General features: G+C 47.2%; 1 protein-coding gene across 1 annotated transcript in view; it reads left to right on the top strand.

Moving 5' to 3' along the window:
• Positions 1 to 10,918: 10,918 nt before the first annotated feature.
• Positions 10,919 to 18,471, top strand: part of Gpr107 (G protein-coupled receptor 107) — a 63,209-nt gene continuing 55,656 nt past the window's right edge. The window contains exon 1 of the mRNA XM_051166170.1: positions 10,919 to 11,074. Within this exon, the coding sequence (XP_051022127.1) occupies positions 10,952 to 11,074 (123 nt within the window). The 5' untranslated portion in view covers positions 10,919 to 10,951. The remainder of the gene's footprint in view (positions 11,075 to 18,471) is intronic.

Here is an 18,471-nt window from a genome sequence, read left to right as displayed (position 1 = left end):
CGCCCGCCCTACACTGGAGCTGAGGGGCGGGACGAGAGGCGGGGCAGGGCGGGGCCGACTGACAGCTCCTGCAGACGGTCCCGCCCCGAGGCTCCCTTTGGCCGGGTTGCCCCGGGGTCTGGAAGGAAGCAAGCCCCTCGCGGCCTCTTCGCGTTCTCGGTATACCGCAACAAGCGCGCTCTACGCTGTCGGAACCCGCGCTCACTGCCTGCCGACTGGATCGCTCGTGATCACGACGCTGCGTCGCGGTCTGTTTTGCATTTGCATTCCAAATGCAGCTTTGCATTTCAGAACTTTCGCCGGGTGGCCACCGAGCCCACCTAAGAGACTCCGGGAGCGGCTTCTCCCTAACCAGTCGCCGCAGAGGCCCAAGGAGCCCGGAAGCGCGCGTGGGAGTAGGGTCTGGAACCGTCGTGTCGGTGTACTGTGTACACGGGGACGTTGAGGAAAACAGCAATGAGCAGATCCCGGAAGCTGGGGAAGAAACTAGGGAATGTACGCAAAAAAAAAAAAAAAAAAAAAAAAAAATATATATATATACACACACACACACACACACACACACACACACACACACACACTTGTTCGGCCAGTAATCTCGACAGTGAAGTTCTGTTAGCCCGCTAAAGGACCGCAGAATCTCTGAAGGGCCCACAGAGAATTTGGAGGGTTCAGATTCAGCCTCCGAGCCCATTGGCTAGGTGGTCTTGGACAGACTTCACCTCCATCTAGTAGGAGAGTCCCAGCTGCCAAAAGGAGGCAGTGTCTCCCAGGCCTGGCTGGACTGGCCTAGTGCTGTGAACCATGGAGGTGAACTGGCCTGGGGGGGGGGGGCGCTGATGCGCCGTGGTGACCCCTCGCTAACTCTTCCAAAGCTCCACAGAATGTCATTTCCCACAAACTGTAGGGAGTCTGGGACCTTCCAACTGTCCCCTCAGAATCCCTCGGGTCCTTTTTCCACTTTTCTTTCTCTGAATACAATTGCTGAGACCTTTCCTCCAGAGCCATGGCCGGCTTCTAAACAGTTTCTCTACTTCCTGCTCTCTTGAATCTGTTCATCTTTTTCCTCCAAGGAGTTACTTCTCCTTAAAGGGTGAATCTCAGCCCAGAGGGTGGTGGTCTAAAATTGTAGTCTCAGCTCTCCTGAGGCAGAGAGGCAGGAAGATTGCTGCAAGTTCGAGGCCAACCTGAGCCAAATAGTAAGTACCAAGCAAGCTGACCTGGACTTCAAAGTGAAACCTTACTAAAATAAAATACTACTATTAATAATGACGGTGTGCACCGAGCAGTCGTGGTGGCGCACACCTTTAATCCCAGCATTCGGGAGGCAGAGGCAGGTGGATCACTGTGAGTTCGAGGCCAGCCTGGTCTACAAAGTGAGTCCAGAACAGCCAAAGCTACACAGAGAGACACTGTCTCGAATAATAATAATAAAATAATAAAATAATAAAATAATAATAATAATAATAATAATAATAATAATAATAATAATAATAATGCAGTGTGGGGTACAGGCAGGTGGATCTCTATGAGTTCAAGGCCTGGGTTACATAGTGGCTTCCAGGCCAAGGGCCACATAGTGAGACCCTGTCACAAAAAAAACAAAATAAGCACAAAAATGATACATTTGTTTAAAAAGTAAAAGGAAAGAAAGAAAAAGGAAGGAGAGGTGGAGCCAACAACCTTGCTTCAAACCTCAGGACCTCCTACTTCCTTTGCTGTGAATTACATTGAAACTATCAAAACTATTTTGGTCTGTCTTTTGTCAGTTACAAGTCCCTGCCCCCATCTGTTGCTTCTGTTTAAATATTTTGCTCCCACGTTTACCAGGTCTGAGCACTCTTTACTCGCTAGACAACTGGATATGTAAGAGTCAGATGGTTAGGCACCCCCTGCTACTCAGGGAGTGAGAGAAGGGCCCGGAAACGTCAACAGTGTTAACAATGCCTTAGGGTTGTTTTGTTTTGTGAATGTGCACAGGTGTTTTGTATGCATGTACATTAGTACACACATTCATGCCTGGTGCCCTTGGAGGCCACAGAGGGTGCTGGGTCCCCTGGAAGTGAACTACAAATGGTTGTGAGTCGCCCATGGGTGCTGAGTCAAACCCAGGTCCTCTGGAGGAGCAACCAGTACTTAGCAACACTGAGCCATCTCCCCAGCCCCCAAAACGCCGCTGGGTTTTACTTGCCCCAAGTTGGAAACGGCCAGTTAGTTGCCTAGCGAGACCCTGCCTGTTCATCATCACCGTCATCTGTCTCTCCTGCTTGTTCCTTCCTTTTCAGTCCACAAAATGATCTAATCGCAGCTTCAAAAAAACGAGAGTGAGCACTTGTTCAATATAGGCTAGCCAGGAGCTTAAGCAACCTGTGCCCTAAAGAGAAAGAAGCGGAAGGAACTGCGGGAGAGATGCTTAAAGATGAGACTTTTTGACGTGAGTAAGCAGAAACTGTGAGTGAACCTCTGGAAGCCGTAGTGGAGCTGCAGCAGTGACCTAAGCGCCCCTAAAGCAGCTTTCACTTGCTTAAGTCTGGAAGGCAACTGGAGAATGCCTCCGTCAGAAGCTTCAGAAAAGGAAAGATACATGCACTATTGCTCTTTTTTTTTTTTTTTTTTTAGCGGGGGTGTTCTCACCCTAAGCAAATGCTGGCCTCCCACCACAGCTGCGTACCTGCACCACCTTGAGCCACAGAGTTGTGGTCTTTTGTCTTTGAACTATCTGATGGCATGGAAGGGGTTAACCTTTAAAGAAGGCATCTGGACAGAACACAGACAGACCCTACCTGCGTAGGTTTCTGGTTGGTTTGCTACCCCCACATCCCTCCCAAGACAGGGTTTCTCTGTGTAATAGTCCTGCCTGTCCTGGCACTCTCTTCGTAAACCAGGCTGGCCTCGAACTCACAGCGATCTGCCTGCCTCTGCCTCCCAAGTGCTGGGATTAAAGATGTGCTCCACCATACCCAGCGTGAGACAAGATCTTATTGTGTAGCCCAGAGGGACAAGAACTTTGGCAGATGATCTCCTGTTTCAGGCAGGATTTCTGAGTATTGGAGGCAGTCTATCTAGGATTTGGTCAGTTCTCACCCTGTGTGGGATTAATGGACATCTCACTTGGGGTTTACAGGTACCTGTTCAGTAGTGGCTGGATTGGGGTTTATGAAGCAGATTGTTGGGGATCCCAGTGTTCAGTCCTTACTGTGTCGCTTCTGGCAATTTATACCATCTGAGCTTCAGTTTCCTCGTTCACAAAGGGGCTTCACAGATGCCAAGGAAGCTGAACCGCAGGGCAAACATGCTTTCGTGCAGTTCAGATACACTGAGCTTCCCTCTCCAAACCTCAGTTTCCTCTCACAATACAACAGTGGCCTCATGGCTTCTTCAGATACTAAAATAAAATACCTAAAGTGCTTAGCGAAGAGGGTACAGACATGGGGGTTCCTTCCTCCCTGTGTGATATAAGTAGGAAGCAATGCCATACAAGTTGGGTTACAGCTAGACCCTTGGCCTGGACACAGGGCAGATAATGGTCTATCATTAAAGTCCTAATGACATTTTATTTTGAATTGTTTTATATAGTTTCTACCCTATTTTAGCTTAAAATTTCCCATAGCTCAACTTACAATGGAGCTAAGTCTCAATAAACACATTTTTTTTTTTAATTGTGTGCATCCATGGTTGTCATGGAACTCCCTAAATAGACTAGGCTGGTCTTGAATTCACAGAGATCTGCCTGTCTCTGTCTCTTGAATGCTGGGATTAAAGGGGTGCCTCATCAAGCCTAGTTTACTGTTTCAAAATTTTGTTTTTGTTTTGGTGTTATTTTGTTTTCCAAACAGGGTCTCTTTATGTAGCGCTGGATGTCCTGAAACTCACTCTGTAGACCAGGCTGGCTCAAACTCAGAGAGATCTGCCTGCCTCTGCCTTCCTGAGTGCTGAGATTAAAGATGTGTGCCACCACGCCCTGCTCTTCATTTTTTGTTCAAGATTTATTTACTATGTATACAATGTTTCACCTGCAGGCCAGAAGAGGTCACCAGATCTCATTATAGATGGTTGTGAGCCATCAAGTGGTTGCTGGGAATTGAACCCGGTTCCTTTGGAAGAGCAGCCAGTGCTCTTAGCCTCTGAGCCATCTCTTCTGCTCTTTTTAAAGGTTTTTTCCAGACAGCGTCTCTTTGTGTAGTGTTGGCTGTCCTGGATTCTCTTTGTAGACCAGGCTGGTCTCAAACTCACAGCTACCCATCTGCCTCTGCCTCCCAAGTGCTTGGATGAAAGGCACATGAGCCACCATGCCCAGCCTGGCTTTTTGTTTTTTTAAGACACAGGGAAAGCAAGTCCTCAATAGTTCCTGCCTCACAAATATGTCTGTCAGATACACTGGACCAGAAGGCTGGAGACGATGCTCCAACATTAGAGAGAGTTTTGAGTGACTGTTCAGGCAGCAAAGTGTCTCTGTCACTTTTTCATTTTGGAAGCTGCTTACCTGTATTTCCTGTCTACTCTGGTAATTAATTTGATTCCTTCTCTAGTCTCTGATGGGGTTGAACTCCAGATGAAATATGATAGATATTGATTTACATTCAGAATTTTAGACTCACCAAGATAGGAAAGATGTTTTCTTCAAGGTTGCCAAATACAAATAGCCAAAACACTATGAATGTAACATTTATATAATTCCTGATTGTTTCGTGGTTCTTCTTGCTGTAGGTAGTTTATTGTATACATGTGTAATAATATAAATGTATATGTAAAGGAAGAAAAATAAGAAAAAAGAAAAGTGATTCTCAGGCTCATCTCCAGCCCACTTTCAGCACACTGCTAAACATCTTCCCAACTCCCAAAAAGATGCTCTCAAGGGTTTCTTCTGTGTCCCAAGAGATGCCTGAGGTTCTCCATCACAACCTGGAAGACACAGCCAACAGATGTTACCAGGCCACATAAGCTTCTGGTTCCTTCCTGTGCTAGCTTTGGGGTATGAAAGAACTCTTCTGAAGACAGACAGACCTGTGGGACACATCAGCAGGTGAAGGAGCTGCTGCCAAGCCTGCCCACTTGTGTTCTGTCCCTGTGACTCACATGGCAGAAACAGAGAACAGATTTGGAGCATCATTCTGTGACCCACCCCCACCCCCCCCCCGCCACATTCTCCATGGCATGTGCCCCTCCTGCAGCATATACAGTAAACATTTTGGTAAAAGGAAAGACAAATGGCAGTTATGTCTTACTTTTTCCTACTGCCAATATCCAGGCTAAATATTATCAAGAGCAGTGTATCCAAACTACAAGTCTGAGTTCGGACACTAGTTTTCTATCAGTGGCAACTCTGAACTAACCCTGCAAACTGGAAAGGCCCTTGATTAAGAACAAAGCTCAAGGCCAGGGTTTAGGAATTCTGTTCTTCCTGACCTCCAGGCTTTTCCAGTCAGTGCCGTGGTTTAACGCTCCATGGACAGTGCTGCCAGGCAGAAGCAGGCATAACCCGTTTTGTTACTCAACAAGATGTGCACTTGCGGCATCCTGGTTACGCAAATGGCCTTTTCTGGAAACTCAGAAATCATGTGTAGTCCCTGTCTGGGACCCAGTGTTTGAAGAATGTTGGGCAGCTCCACACGGACTCCCTGGATCAGGTCTTCTAAGACTCCATAAAAGGTCTTGCTGGTCCCTCCGCTGGACTTCAAACTAAGCAGAGTGCTCGGGGCTCCCAAACACAGGAAGACAGGCATTCTCACCATCCACTGAGCAGAATAGATTGGCGTGATCTTAGGGAGGTTCTGTCATAATTCCCAGGGTTAAAAATGAAAGAATCCTAAAGGGTTACTTTTAAGGTTTGGCAAAACTTTTACCACAAGACAAAATTCTTCTTTGGAATAGGTATTGTACCACCATTAAGAACTGGCGGGGGCGGGGGGCTGGAGAGATGGCTCAGAGGTTAAGAGCACTGGCTGCTCTTCCAGAGGTCCTGAGTTCAATTCCCAGCAAACACATGGTGGCTTAAAACCATCTGTAGTGAGATCCAGTGCCCTCTTCTGTTGTGCAGGTGTGCATGCAGGCACAATACTGTATAAATAATAAATAAATATTTAACAACAACAACAACAACAACAACAAAAAAGAACTGACAGGGGGCCGGGTGATGGTGGCATACACCTTTAATCCCAGTGCTTGGGAGGCAGAGACAGGTGGATCGATGTGAGTTCGAGGCCAGCCTGGTCTACAAATTGAGTCCAGGACAGCCAAGGCTACACAGAGAGACCCTGTCTCAAAAAAACAAAACAAGGGCCGGGTGTGGTGGTGCATGCCTATTTAATCCCAGCACTTGGGAGGCAGAGGCTGGTGATCGCTGTGAGTTTGAGGCCAGCCTAGTCTACAAATTGAGTCTAGGACAGCCAAGGCTACACAGAGAGACCCTGTCTCAAAAAAACAAAACAAAACAATCAAACAAACAAAAAGAAGAACTGAGAATACCTGGACATTCTGATTTTTAGTAGTAGTCAAATCAAAGATAACACCTTCTAAAAAGTGGGATTGAATTTTATTGTTTATTGGTCTTTGTTTTTACTTATGTGCCTATGTGTGGGGGAGAGGGCGCCCGTGGAAGCCAGAGAAAGGCACTGGGTCCCCGGAAGCTAGAGTGACAGGGGGCTGTGACCTTCCTGATATGAGTGCTAGGAACTGAACTTGGGTCTTTTAGAAGAGTAACAAGTGCCCTTAACCACCGAATCATTTCTCAGTGGTTGTTGTTATTATCATTTTGAAATAGAATCTTGCTATATAGACCTTGCTGTCCCAGAACTCACTCTGTAGACCAGGCTGGCCTCAAACCCACAGAGATCCACCTGCCTCTGCCTCCCGAGTGCTGGGATTAAAGGCATGTGCCATATGCCTGGCTTATTGTTATTATTACTATTATTATATTTATGTGTATGTTTGTCTGCATGTATGTATCTGTGACAGGTGCCCACAGAGGCCAGAAGAGGCCATTGGATCCCCTATAACTGGTGTTAGTCACCATGTGGGTTCTTGGAAACAAACCCCAGTCCTCTGCAAGATCAATAAATATTCTTAAGTTCTGAGTTCTGTAGTACTGATTATTATCAGTTGGGAACTAACTTTAAATATATATTTCACATTCTCTCTTTTTCATGATTTTTAAAAAAGATTTATTTATTTAGTATACAGTGTTCTGTCTGCATGTAACACCTGCAGGCCAGAAGAGGGTACCAGATTTCATTGTAGATGGATGTGAGCCACCATGTGGTTGCTGGGTATCGAACTCAGGACCTTTGGAAGAGCAGGCAGCACTCTTAACCTCTGAGCCATCTCTCCAGCCCCTTTTCATGATTTTTTGCATGCTCTGGTGTGGGGAACTGAACCAAAGATTTTTTGGGGGTGGGAGTTTCAAGACAGGGTCTCTCTGTGTAGCCTTGGCTGTCCTGGACTCCCTTAGTAAACCAGGCTGGTCTCGAACTCACAGTGATCCACCTGCTTCTGCCTCCTGAGTGCAGATATTAAAAGCATGAGCTACCATGCCCGGCCTGAACCAAAGATCTTATTCGTGCACATGCTAGGCTACTAAGCTACATCCACAACAGGTGACTTTTACCTCAGAGTCCCTGTCATGGGGTCATAGCTATGGTACCATGCCAGCAAGTCACCTCTTTTAAGATACAAAATTATAAAAACCAGGCAACAGAGGGTATGTGCTGCTCTTGCAGAGGACTTGAATCTGGGGTTCAGCATCCATGTCACAGGGCTCACACCACTTTCCAGCTCCAGACGTTCTGGAACCCTCTTCTGGCCTCCAGAAAACCTGTACTCACACACACTCCCCCACCCACACACATACACACAATAAAAATAAGTCTCTAAAAAAATATTTACAAAGTTGTTCATAATAGTGGGCAAGAAGCCCAGACCCACTTGTGCAGCAATGGAAGCCTCGGTCCTGGTCTTACAGATGCCTGCGTGACCTTCAGAAAGTCACTTACTACCCCTGGCACTGATTTCACACTGACTGAATAAAGTGGGCAAGTCTGGGTTATCTACAGAGCCTTCTGGTCTAGAACAGCATGCAATGGTCTTTCTTTACAATGGGCAAGACAGGTTTCTGTGCCAGGCTTTGGGAGCCGGCTAAGTCTGCATGTGCTGGAGGGTCATTTATACACAAACGGCCTGCCTCTGAATTAGTTCATCTAACCAAACCTGATCTGAAAAAATAAAATACACACCTCGAAAGACTTTCATGCTTTTAAGTGACATACATGCATATCATATAGATTACATAAGCGATTATGTTCACTCAGAAAATAATTTCTCATCTCTCTGTGTAGGCCTGCAAAAGATAAGTTCTGGAGTTTCCTGTTCAAGGTTTTGCTATCTGAAAGGGAGTGGGATCAGATGAGAGTCCTGTTCACACACGGAAGATTGCATATTTAAAAGAGATGGCCTGAGAGCCGAGGGAAGGAAAGAAAAGGCCAGCCTACCAGCCAGTAATCGTAGTCTTTTCCTCCCATGAAACTCAAAGGTATTTTAAGAGAAACTACAGCGTTGGTGTCTCCACCTGCATGCTCCACTCTTGCCTTTGAGGAGGGTGTGGCTGAACTGGGGCTGGTTCTTTCAGTCAAGGGAAGGGTTAGGGGATTTACCAGTTTGTGAAGATTACGCACACAGGAGAGGCAAACCAAGGGCTTCTCCAGCCCGAGCCCCATGTCACTTGCAGTTCCGCACCTCTGTGATTTTTTTTTTTTTAATTATAATTAGGGTGGCCCCAACCAAGTGATTTTTTTTTTTCCTTTGTTTTGGTTTTTCTCATGACAGGGTTTCACTATGTAGCTCTGGCTGTCCTGCAACTCAGAGGTCCGCCAGCCTCTGCTTCCTGAGTGACAGATGTGACTGAAGGTGAACACCATCACCTCCCAGCTCCAAGGGAATTTTGTTTTGTTTTTCGAGATAAGGGTTTCTCCGTGTGGCTCTGGCTATCTCAGAATTCACTGTGTAGACCAGGCTGGCCTCCAATTCAGCCAAGCGAAATTTTTGTGCCATTAAAGTATAACACACTGGGCTGGAGAGACAGCTCAGTGGTTAAGGGCTCTTGTGCTTCCAGAGGATTGGAGTTCCCAGCAAGCACACTGGGTGGTTAACAACCACCTGTAACTCCAGCTTCCGGAGATCTGATGGGTACCCACTCCATGGTGTAGATACATGGAGACCACATAAATCAAAATAAACCAAGTTACCTATGTATACTTATTTACAGACATAGATCTGTTGTCTTGGGTTGGAGACACTGCTCAGTGGTTCAGAGTACTTTTTGCTCTGAGTATCTGAGTTCAGTTTCCAGCGCCCCTTATATCAGGCAACACACAACTGCCTCTTCAGCTCCAGAGACTCTGACACCATCCCCTGGTCCCTCCAGGTGCCTGCAAAGGGCACGCGCGCGCGCGCGTGCACACACACACACACACACACACACAATTTATATATATGTGGATATATATACGTGTGTGTGTGTGTGTGTGTGTGTGTGTGAAGCAAGCCTTTAAAAATCTATCCTGTTCCTACTTCCAGTTATAAAGCTTTAGGAATCTGATTCTATCACAGGCGTCAACACATCTGTACAATACTGGCTACCTGGTAGTGGAGTTCCTAGTGTTATTTATTTAGTTTGAGATAGGGTTTCTCTGTGTAGCCTTGGCTGCTCTGGACTCAATTTATAGACCAGCCTGGCCTCGAACTCACATAGACCCACATGCCTCTGCCTCCTGAGAGCTGGGATTAAAGACGTGTGCCACCACCGCCCTGCATCTAATGGTTTTTATTATGTCCTGTTTTGCTTAAATAACGATGCACACATACACAAAGGCACATATTACTAGTGTGTCCAGTCAAAACCAAGAATCTAAAAACTAAAATAACTTGGCTATCAGGAATTTTAATATGCTTGTTTCCTGTAACCCACTGACAAACAATGGTATCAGGGACCTGCTACCAAGTCCTTCCGTTAAGTGTCAAGGACCAGAAACAAAGTTTCCACAGAGACTATAATAGAAAACATTAAGGCTCAGACTCACTTGAGTGGTGGCATGAAATCACATGAGTTCAAATTCCTGGGCAAAAAGAGCATTTCTCAGAGATTAGGTAGGACAGGGGAGAGCTGTGACACCTATCTCTTATCTGATTAGATTGTCCCAAAGATTAAACCCCATTGGGAAAAAAAAAAAAAAAAAAAAAAAAAAAAAAAAAGCCTAAGCCGGGCGGTGGTGGCGTACACCTTTAACCCCAGCACTTGGGAGGCAGAGGCAGGCGGATCGCCGTGAGTTCGAGGCCAGCTTGGTCTACAAAGCAAGTCCAGGACAGTCAAGGCTACACCGAAAAACCCTGTCTCGAAAAAAAACCAAAAACCAACCAACCAAACAAACAAAAGCCTAGTGGATCGCTTCCTATGGACTCACTAAATCCTATTATTGCAACGATGTCACCTTTTCACCAGCAGTTGGTGTAAAGGGGCTACGATTATAATAAGTCAAGGGATCTAAGACAAGCTAGCAATTTCTACGGCATTACCACCGACGACAAGCCAATCAACCGCCACGGTCTATGTGGCAGACACTGCCGGCTCCAGCCTTTGGTCCGGGTCCCTCACTCCCCAAGCCCGGGGAGGCAGACAGGAGGCCCAGGTTGGTCTTGCCCCACCGTGGTTGTCATGGCAAACGCTTCAACGTCCTCACTGAGGCTTCACCGGAAGACCATCCCGAGGAAGCCAACCGAAGGGTCCCGAAGTGGTCAGGGTGAGGTTTGTCCGTGACCAAAGAGTGGCATTTTTCCAGTAAAAAAAACGATCTCAGGAGCGTCAGAGGAGGTAACCGTACCCACTTGCAGAGCACGTCCGGGACGCGGCCCTTTAACCCGGAAGTGGGTGGGAGAGGAAGCAGCTGGTGATGCTGGAACAAACATGGCTGTCCCCGTACCCCTCGGCGGCTCGGGCTCCTTCCGTCTGCGTCTGCTACCGCTGCTGGCGCTGCTGGAGCTGCTGGTGAACCCCGGCTTAAGCCGCGTCCACCACCTGGCGCTCAAAGTAAGGCCTGGCGGGCTGGGGGCAGGATCGGGGAGAGGAGACGAGGGCGCGACCGCTGCCCGGGCTGAGCCAACTTCGGCCCTGCGGGGTCTCCCAAGTTCGGCCCTTGAGCTAGGGATCTGCTCGGCCTTGTCGGGACGGACTCCGCGGTGCCGCTCCTCGGGTAGTCCTGTCCCTGCAGGTTTGAGGTCGTGGGGAAGGGGCCCAGCCGCGGCCTAAATTCCAAAAGGACCGGGTGGCCGCTCCTGCGATCCCTGCAGGCTTCTCTGGCTTCCACTTCGCTGGTAACCTCTTTAATCCCCCGCGCCCCCCCCCCCGACTCGCAACTTTAATCCCAGTTTCTCTTGTTCGCGGTCCACCCTTCCGTGCCCCTTGATCCGGCGCTTTGAAGGTGTGCGGAATCGCAGCCCGTTTCCCCTGCTTGGTTTTAGGGTGTCCAATTTACTGAGCAAAGCGAGGGCCTCCAAGTGCAGTTCAAATCTCGCTTGAAATGCATGCCTTGGTTGCAAAAAGAAAAATAGAGCAACCCCGAGAATTTAAACTCGGCATTCAAAGGGTAAATTTAAGTAGTGGGCCTTTTTTTCCTTCTTTCTCTCTCTCTCTCTCTCTGGTCATTGTCTAAGGGAGATGTTTATGACAGGCCTGGATCAAACATCAGGAACCACTAATGCTAACCCACAGTCTAAAGTTGTCTAAGGTTTACACTGGATGGTCAGTAGGTTAATATATTTGGAGAACAGAAGATGACATTATTATGACTCAGTGCGTTGTACATCTTCCTAATAGTGTCCCAGGAAGTTCGTGGACCTGGACACATCGGTCTTTGTAAAAACTCGTTGTATTATTAGGCTTTAAGCACCAAGGCCTGTGGATGTAGAGTTTCAAGAGTCCAGACAAGCCGCAAGGGCGTCATGGTGCGCTTAGTCCCAGCACTTGAAGAGGCGAAGGGAGGGGGGATCTCTGTGAGTTTGAGGCCAGCCTGGTCTACAAAGCGAGTTCTAGGACAGCCAAGGGGCTATACAGAGAAACCCTGTCTTGTGGGGAGAGAGGGAAGTGCAGGCAGATTCTAGATCTGAGACCTGGCCAGAGCCATACAAGCATACTTGCAGTGTCAGCTTTTGTTTGTAGATTCGAATGTTCTGGAGAGAAGAGGCTATTGACTGCAGCACTACAGTCAGTCTTGGGTCCTTTTGAGAATGCAGTGAGAGCTGAAGGAGCTCTCTCTCCCCCAGAGAAATGCCTGTTGAAGACCACACGAAATTTCTTGGCCTTCCTGTGGCTTTGTAATCCTGGTGCAGTTTACCCATAGATTCCAGTTTGCAGGTTCGTCAGGCTGGGGCTAAGGACTCCTGATTTATTTTATTTTATTTTATTTATTTATTTATTGGTTTGAGACAGGGTTTCTCTGTGTAGCCTTGGCTGTCCTGGACTCACTTTGTGAGGCCTCGAACTCACAGAGATCCACCTGCCTCTGCTTCCCGAGCGCTGGGATTGAAGGTGTGCGCCACCACGCCTGTCTAGGACTCCTGATTTCTAAATGCGCCCATTTTGAACTTTACAGATACACAATGTAGTTACAGCATATAATGTAGCTGAGTTCATAAAGCTTAGTTAGGAATTAGAAACAAAACTCGGAGCAGTCCACACTAGGACCTCGTCTCCTGGTTCCCTGTCTGACCTCTCTAGTATTAAAGGGCCAGGTGTGTGTTATCTATCACCAGGTAAATATTGGCAGTATTTTATCAACTTACTGGCCAATATTAGTGGCTAATATATTCCAACCTTCCAGACCAACCTTTATAGAAGCAAACTTCGTCTGCTGTTGATTTCTCCCCCGTGCTACATGACTTGATGATTTTCTCTTGTGTACCATGTTTCCTAAGCGTGTTCTATAATTGGGCCTAGGATGTGTTCCTTAGACAGTCTTAACTCACTGTCTAAGGAGCAGGCGGCCTGTGAGAGAAGCAGGAGACGTCTTACTTTGCTTGAAGTTGGGAAGCGTAGGGTTGATCAGGTTGGGAACCCAGGCAGCAAGAACAGGAAGCGATCACCAGATATCAGGAATATGCATTGACCTTTTTTCCCCCCCAGACAGGGTCTCTCTGTGTAGCCTTGCCTGTCCTGGACTCACTCTGTAGACCAGGCTGGCCTTGAACTCACAGAGATCCGCTTGCCTCTGCCTCCCAAGTGTTGGACTCAAATGCGTGCAGCACCACCATCCGGTTACTTTGCGTTTTCATAGTTATCCTTGCTATGGCACGGTTTTTTTTGTAGTGGGGAGATGGACTGTGGCACTTAAAGGTGCCTTTTGCTTAGTTTTTTTTGTTTTTGTTTTTGTTTGTTTGTTTGGTTGGTTGGTTTGGCTTTCCGAGACAGGGTTTCTCTCTGTGTGTAGCCTTGGCTATCCTGGTTTTGTAGACCAGGCTGGCCTTGAACTCATGGCAGTGGGCTGCCTCTGCCTCCCTGAGTGCTGGGATTAAAACCGTGAGCTACCACGCCAGCTCTTTCTGCTTAGTTTTTGGATCTGATCATTGTTGGGCTCCGGGGTGGCCAACTCAGTTGCCAGGAGAAGTCATTGTGAAACCTGACACTGTGAACTGTAAAAACTTGTTTTTTCTTGTTTGGTGTGGCTCAGCCCTAACACATACCCTTGACCCAAGAGCTTTCTGTAACAGGATTAAATAAAGTTAACCCTAGGTCAAGAGGCAGAACAAGAAAACCAGCTAACAGGGATTAATCAGACAGGAGGGACTTTGAACCGAAAGGTGTTTAAGATAGTGTGGAGAAGAAGAAAGGGCTTTTAGCTTCTTCCTTAGGGGCCATTGGTTGAGTAGGAAGATCAGCAGGCACTTTCTGTGCCTCTCTGAGTTAGTCGGTTTTCAGCTTAATATCTGGCTCCTTAGTCTTTATTGGTAAAATCAAACAATTGGGATTTTCTTTTTTTTTTTTTAAAACAACAAGAGGCTGTTAGAGACCTGTCTGCCCAAAGGCCAGCAGAGTATCCACTGGACGGTGCTACTCTTTCAGCTGTGTTAATGTGCCCTAGAGAATCTGCGTTTCCCTTCTCTTCCTCCCTACCCTCTTGAAGTCAGGAACTCCTTGTATAGCCAGTTTGGGCTCACGTTCACCATTCTCCTGCCTCAGCCTCCTGATGGCTGGGATTATGCACCATCGTGCCTGGGGAGGTGGCTTTAGATTTGTTTTGAAGAGATGTTATAGGGCTGGAGAGATGGTTCAACAGTTAAGAGCACGAACTGCTCCTCCAAAGGACCTGGGTTCGATTCTCAGCATCCACATGGTAAACTCACACGTTTGTAACTCCAGTTCCATGGCATCCACTGCCCTTTTCTGGCCTCTGTGGACACCAGGCTAGCTGGCCCATGGGCATCCAGGGTTCTTTGTGGCAAACACTTTATCCACAGAGCCATCTCCTCAGCCCTGGTGGTTGTTGTTTTTTTGTTATTACTATTTTATAATTATTTATTTGTTGTGTGGTGTGATCTGTCAGTGTCTATGTCTACATAGGTGTGTACATGCATTTCTGTCTGGGTATGTGTGTGATCATGCATGCACGTCATAACAAGCATGTGTGATTGGAGGACAGTTTTGGGAGTTGGGTCTTCATGTGGGTCCTTGGGTCATCAGGGTGACAGCAGGCATGCCACCTGCTGAGCCATCCTAACAGTTTTGGTTAGTTTGTTGTTTGCTTTGTTTTTGTTTATTTGCTTGATTTTGTTTTGTTTTCCTAGGCTTGCCCCTTATTCATTATGTAGCCAAGGATGTCTTTGAACTCTTTTTTGGGAGTGGAGTGGGGTTGGGGTTTTAAGACAAGGTTTCTCTGTGTAACAGCCCTCAAAGTCTTGGAACTTAGTTTGTAAACCAGGCTGGCCTCAAATTCACAGAGATCCAACTGCCTCTCCCTCCCGCCAAGTGCTGGGATTACTGTCTTTGAACTCTTTATATATATTTGTTGTTGTTGTTTTGTTTTGTTTTTGTTTTTTTGAGACAAGGTTTCTCTGTGTTAGCCTTGGCTGTCCTGGACTTGCTTTGTAAACTAGGCCGGCCTCAAACTCACAGAGATCCACCTGCCTCTGCCTCCTGAGTGCTGGCATTAAAGGCATGTGCCACCACGCCCAGCTCTTTACATATTTATATATTTATTTTTATTTTATGTGCATTGGTGTGAGGGTGTCAGGTCACCTGGAACTGGAGTTACTGACAGTTGCAAGCTGTATGTGGGTGCTAGGAATTGCACCCACATACAGCAGACAGTGCTCTTAACCACTGAGCTAGCTCTCCAGCCCGTCTTTGAACTCTTGACCTCATGCCTCTACCTCCCAATCATGGGATTCTAAGCACAGGCTGCCCCATTTGTCTTACTTATTCTTCGTTGAAAACAGCTCAGTGTAGTGGGGTGGAGTGGCTACAGACCTGTCTGTTGGTGTGCTCCCATCATCTTTCTGTGGTAGAATGGGGCTGTCCTCTTCCCTCCCCTCCCCCGCCTGTGTGCTTTTCCTCCCACTTTGCCTTTCTTAGTAACTAGCCCACTGGCTGCTCATTTTCTCAAGCTGGAAATCTGTCATTTTGTAGACTACTCTAAATAGCTCCCAGTCCCCTGTCCTCTTGTGTGCCACTACCACAATTACTACTTCCTGTGGACTATGTGTGGACCAGTGTAGTCAGTCTTGTAATTGGTGTCCCAGCATTCTTCTAGTTCATAGAGTTTTAAATTTTATTTATCTTTTTTTTTTTTTTTTTTTTTTTAAGACGGTTCCTCTGTGTAGCCCTGGCAGTCCTGGACTTGCTTTGTAGACCAGGCAGGCCTGGAACTCAGCCATCGGTCTGACTCTGCCTCCTAGGTCTGACTCTGCCTCCCAAGGGCTAGGATTAAAGGTGTGCACCACCACTACCCGCTAAATTTTATGTATTTACTTAAGTTGCTAGAGTGATTTTCTTAAAAAGCTGGATCTTATCGTCTATGATGGTTTGAATAAGAAATATCAAGCCAGGCGTGGTGGCGCATGCCTTTAATCCTAGCACTCAGGAGGCAGAGGCAGGTGAATCACTGTGTTCGAGGCCAGCCTGGTCAACAAAAACGAGTCCAGGACAGCTGAGAAACCCTGTCTGGAAAAAAACCAAAAACAAAAAACAAAAAAAGAAAGAAAAAGAAATGGCCGGGTGGGGTGGCGCACACCTTTAATCCCAGCACTCGGGAGGTAGAGGCAGGCAGGATCGCTGTGAGTTCGAGGCCAGCCTGGTCTACAAAGTGAGTCCAGAATGGCCAAGGCTACACAGAAAAACCCTGTCTCGAAAAACAACAAAACAAAACAAAACAAAACAAAACAAAACAAAGATAAAGATAAAGAAATGCCCTCCATGGTCTTGGATTTGAATGCTTGGTCCCCAGGTAGTGGTGCTGTTTGGGGAGACTTAGGGGGTGTGGCCTTGGTAGAGGAGGTATATCACCAGCTTTAAGAGTTAAAACGCTCCCACCATTTCTAGTTCACTTTCTTCTGTTTCTTGCTGGAGGTTCAAGATGTGCGCCTTAGCTTCCTGCTCCAGTCGCCATGCCTCCACTCTGCCATCATAGGCTCTTACCCTCTGGAACCATAAGCCCTAATAAAGGTCTGCAAGTTAGGACTAGGAGAGGGAGGGAGAGGGTGTAAGTGGGGGAGGGTGGGACCGGGAGGCCACGAGGGAGGGGGCAACAGTCGGGATGTAGAGTGGAAAAAATTGAAAACAAAAAACAGCTGAGGGTAATGATGCATGCCTTTAATCCCAGCCCTCGGGAGGCAGAGGCAGAGTGATTGCTGTGAGTTCGAGACCAACCTGGTCTACAAAGCAAGTCCAGGACAGTCAAGGCTACACAGAGAAACCTTGTCTTGAAAAACAAACAAAAAACAAAACAACAACAACAGAAAAAAAAAAAAAACCAACAGAAAGAAAACAAAACCCAAAAAACTTCTGAAAGTTGCCTTGGTCATTGTGTTTCATCACAGCAACAGAAAAGTAGCTAGTCCATCATGTCACTGGGGTGTCAGTAGTCCCAGTGCCCAAAATATTGTCATCTCCCAGGCTTACTGCTACCATCTGTTAACGTAGACCTAGTTCTGGAAGCTTCTAGCCTCCATACAATCTTATCTAGGCCTGGAATGTTTTCGGCCTCTGAGATTTACTGCTGAACTCTAGTTCTGTCTGAGCTCTGGCTGGCTAGTTCAACTCAGCTGTTCTGGCTCCAACTCCTCTCCTAGCTTGGCCTCTGACTGAATTGCTCTGCTTGGTCTCAAACTAACTCTAGCAATCTGTTCTAATCTTCTGGCTCCTTCTCATTCTTTGGCTCAGTCTGTCTTCACCTGTGTCTGGCTTGTTCTCTCCTCAACCTCTCTCTTAAAACTCTGCCAGTAAAATGCCTCTGAACTCACCTTCTACTGCCTCTCAACTCACTCTCAGCACCAATTAGAACTCAGAGATCTGCATGCCTCTGTCTCCTGAGTGCTGGGATTAAGGGCATATACCATCACGCCTGACCTAAGCTTTTCTCTACCTGAAACATGCTCTATACCAGGCTGGCCTTGAACTCGGAGATCTGCATGCCTCTTGTCTCCTGGGATTAAAGGTATACCCGTATCCCAGCCTCATCACAGAGACCTAGAAGGTCTTTGGATGCGATCTCTTGCCAGAGCAGCCATGTTCTGAATCAAAATTCCTCTACAGCCCTCTGTTCTCCCTAGGAAGGAAGTTTATAGTCCTTGGCAGGCTAGCTTTCTCGCTCCAGAGCTAGTGTCCTTGGGCTTCCTGCATATGTGCGCAGCTGGTGAAGTTTTCCTCAGACCTGTTTCTTCCAGTTTAAGAAATGGCATTATGGGCTGTTGAGATGGCTCAGAGGTTAAGAGCACCGCCTGCTCTTCCAAAGGTCCTGAGTTCAATTCTCAGCAACCACATGGTGGTTCACCACTATCTGTAATGGGATCTGATGCCCTCTTCTGGCTTATAGGTGTACATGCAAGCAGAACACTGTATACATTTTAAAAAAAAAATGGCATTATGCCAGGTGTGGTAGTGGCGCACGCCTTTAATCCTAGCACTCGGGAGGCAGAGGCAGGCAGATTGCTGTGAGTTCAAGGCCAGCCTGGTCTATAAAGTGAGTCTAGGACAGCCAAGGCTGTTACACAGAGAAACCCTGTCTCAAAAAACCAAAAAAAAAAAAAAAAAAAAAGACACAGTTCGTTGCTGGTGGGGCCTCCTTTGTGTCTTCTCCTCCACTCCTAGTGTCTCTGGAGTAGCCAGCAAGTATACACAAGGGCGGAGAGGTGGGGGCCAGAACACGGGGCAGGAGAGGCTTAGCACAGTGACTTTGGGCTGCCTACCTTATGCCTTACACAGAAATATTTTCTACG

Source organism: Acomys russatus, chromosome 24 (assembly GCF_903995435.1).
Source record: "Acomys russatus chromosome 24, mAcoRus1.1, whole genome shotgun sequence".
NCBI classification, from domain to species: Eukaryota; Metazoa; Chordata; class Mammalia; order Rodentia; family Muridae; genus Acomys; species Acomys russatus.
The sequence above is the reverse complement of the archived record's forward strand: the minus strand, read 5'-3'. Positions and strand labels throughout refer to the sequence as shown.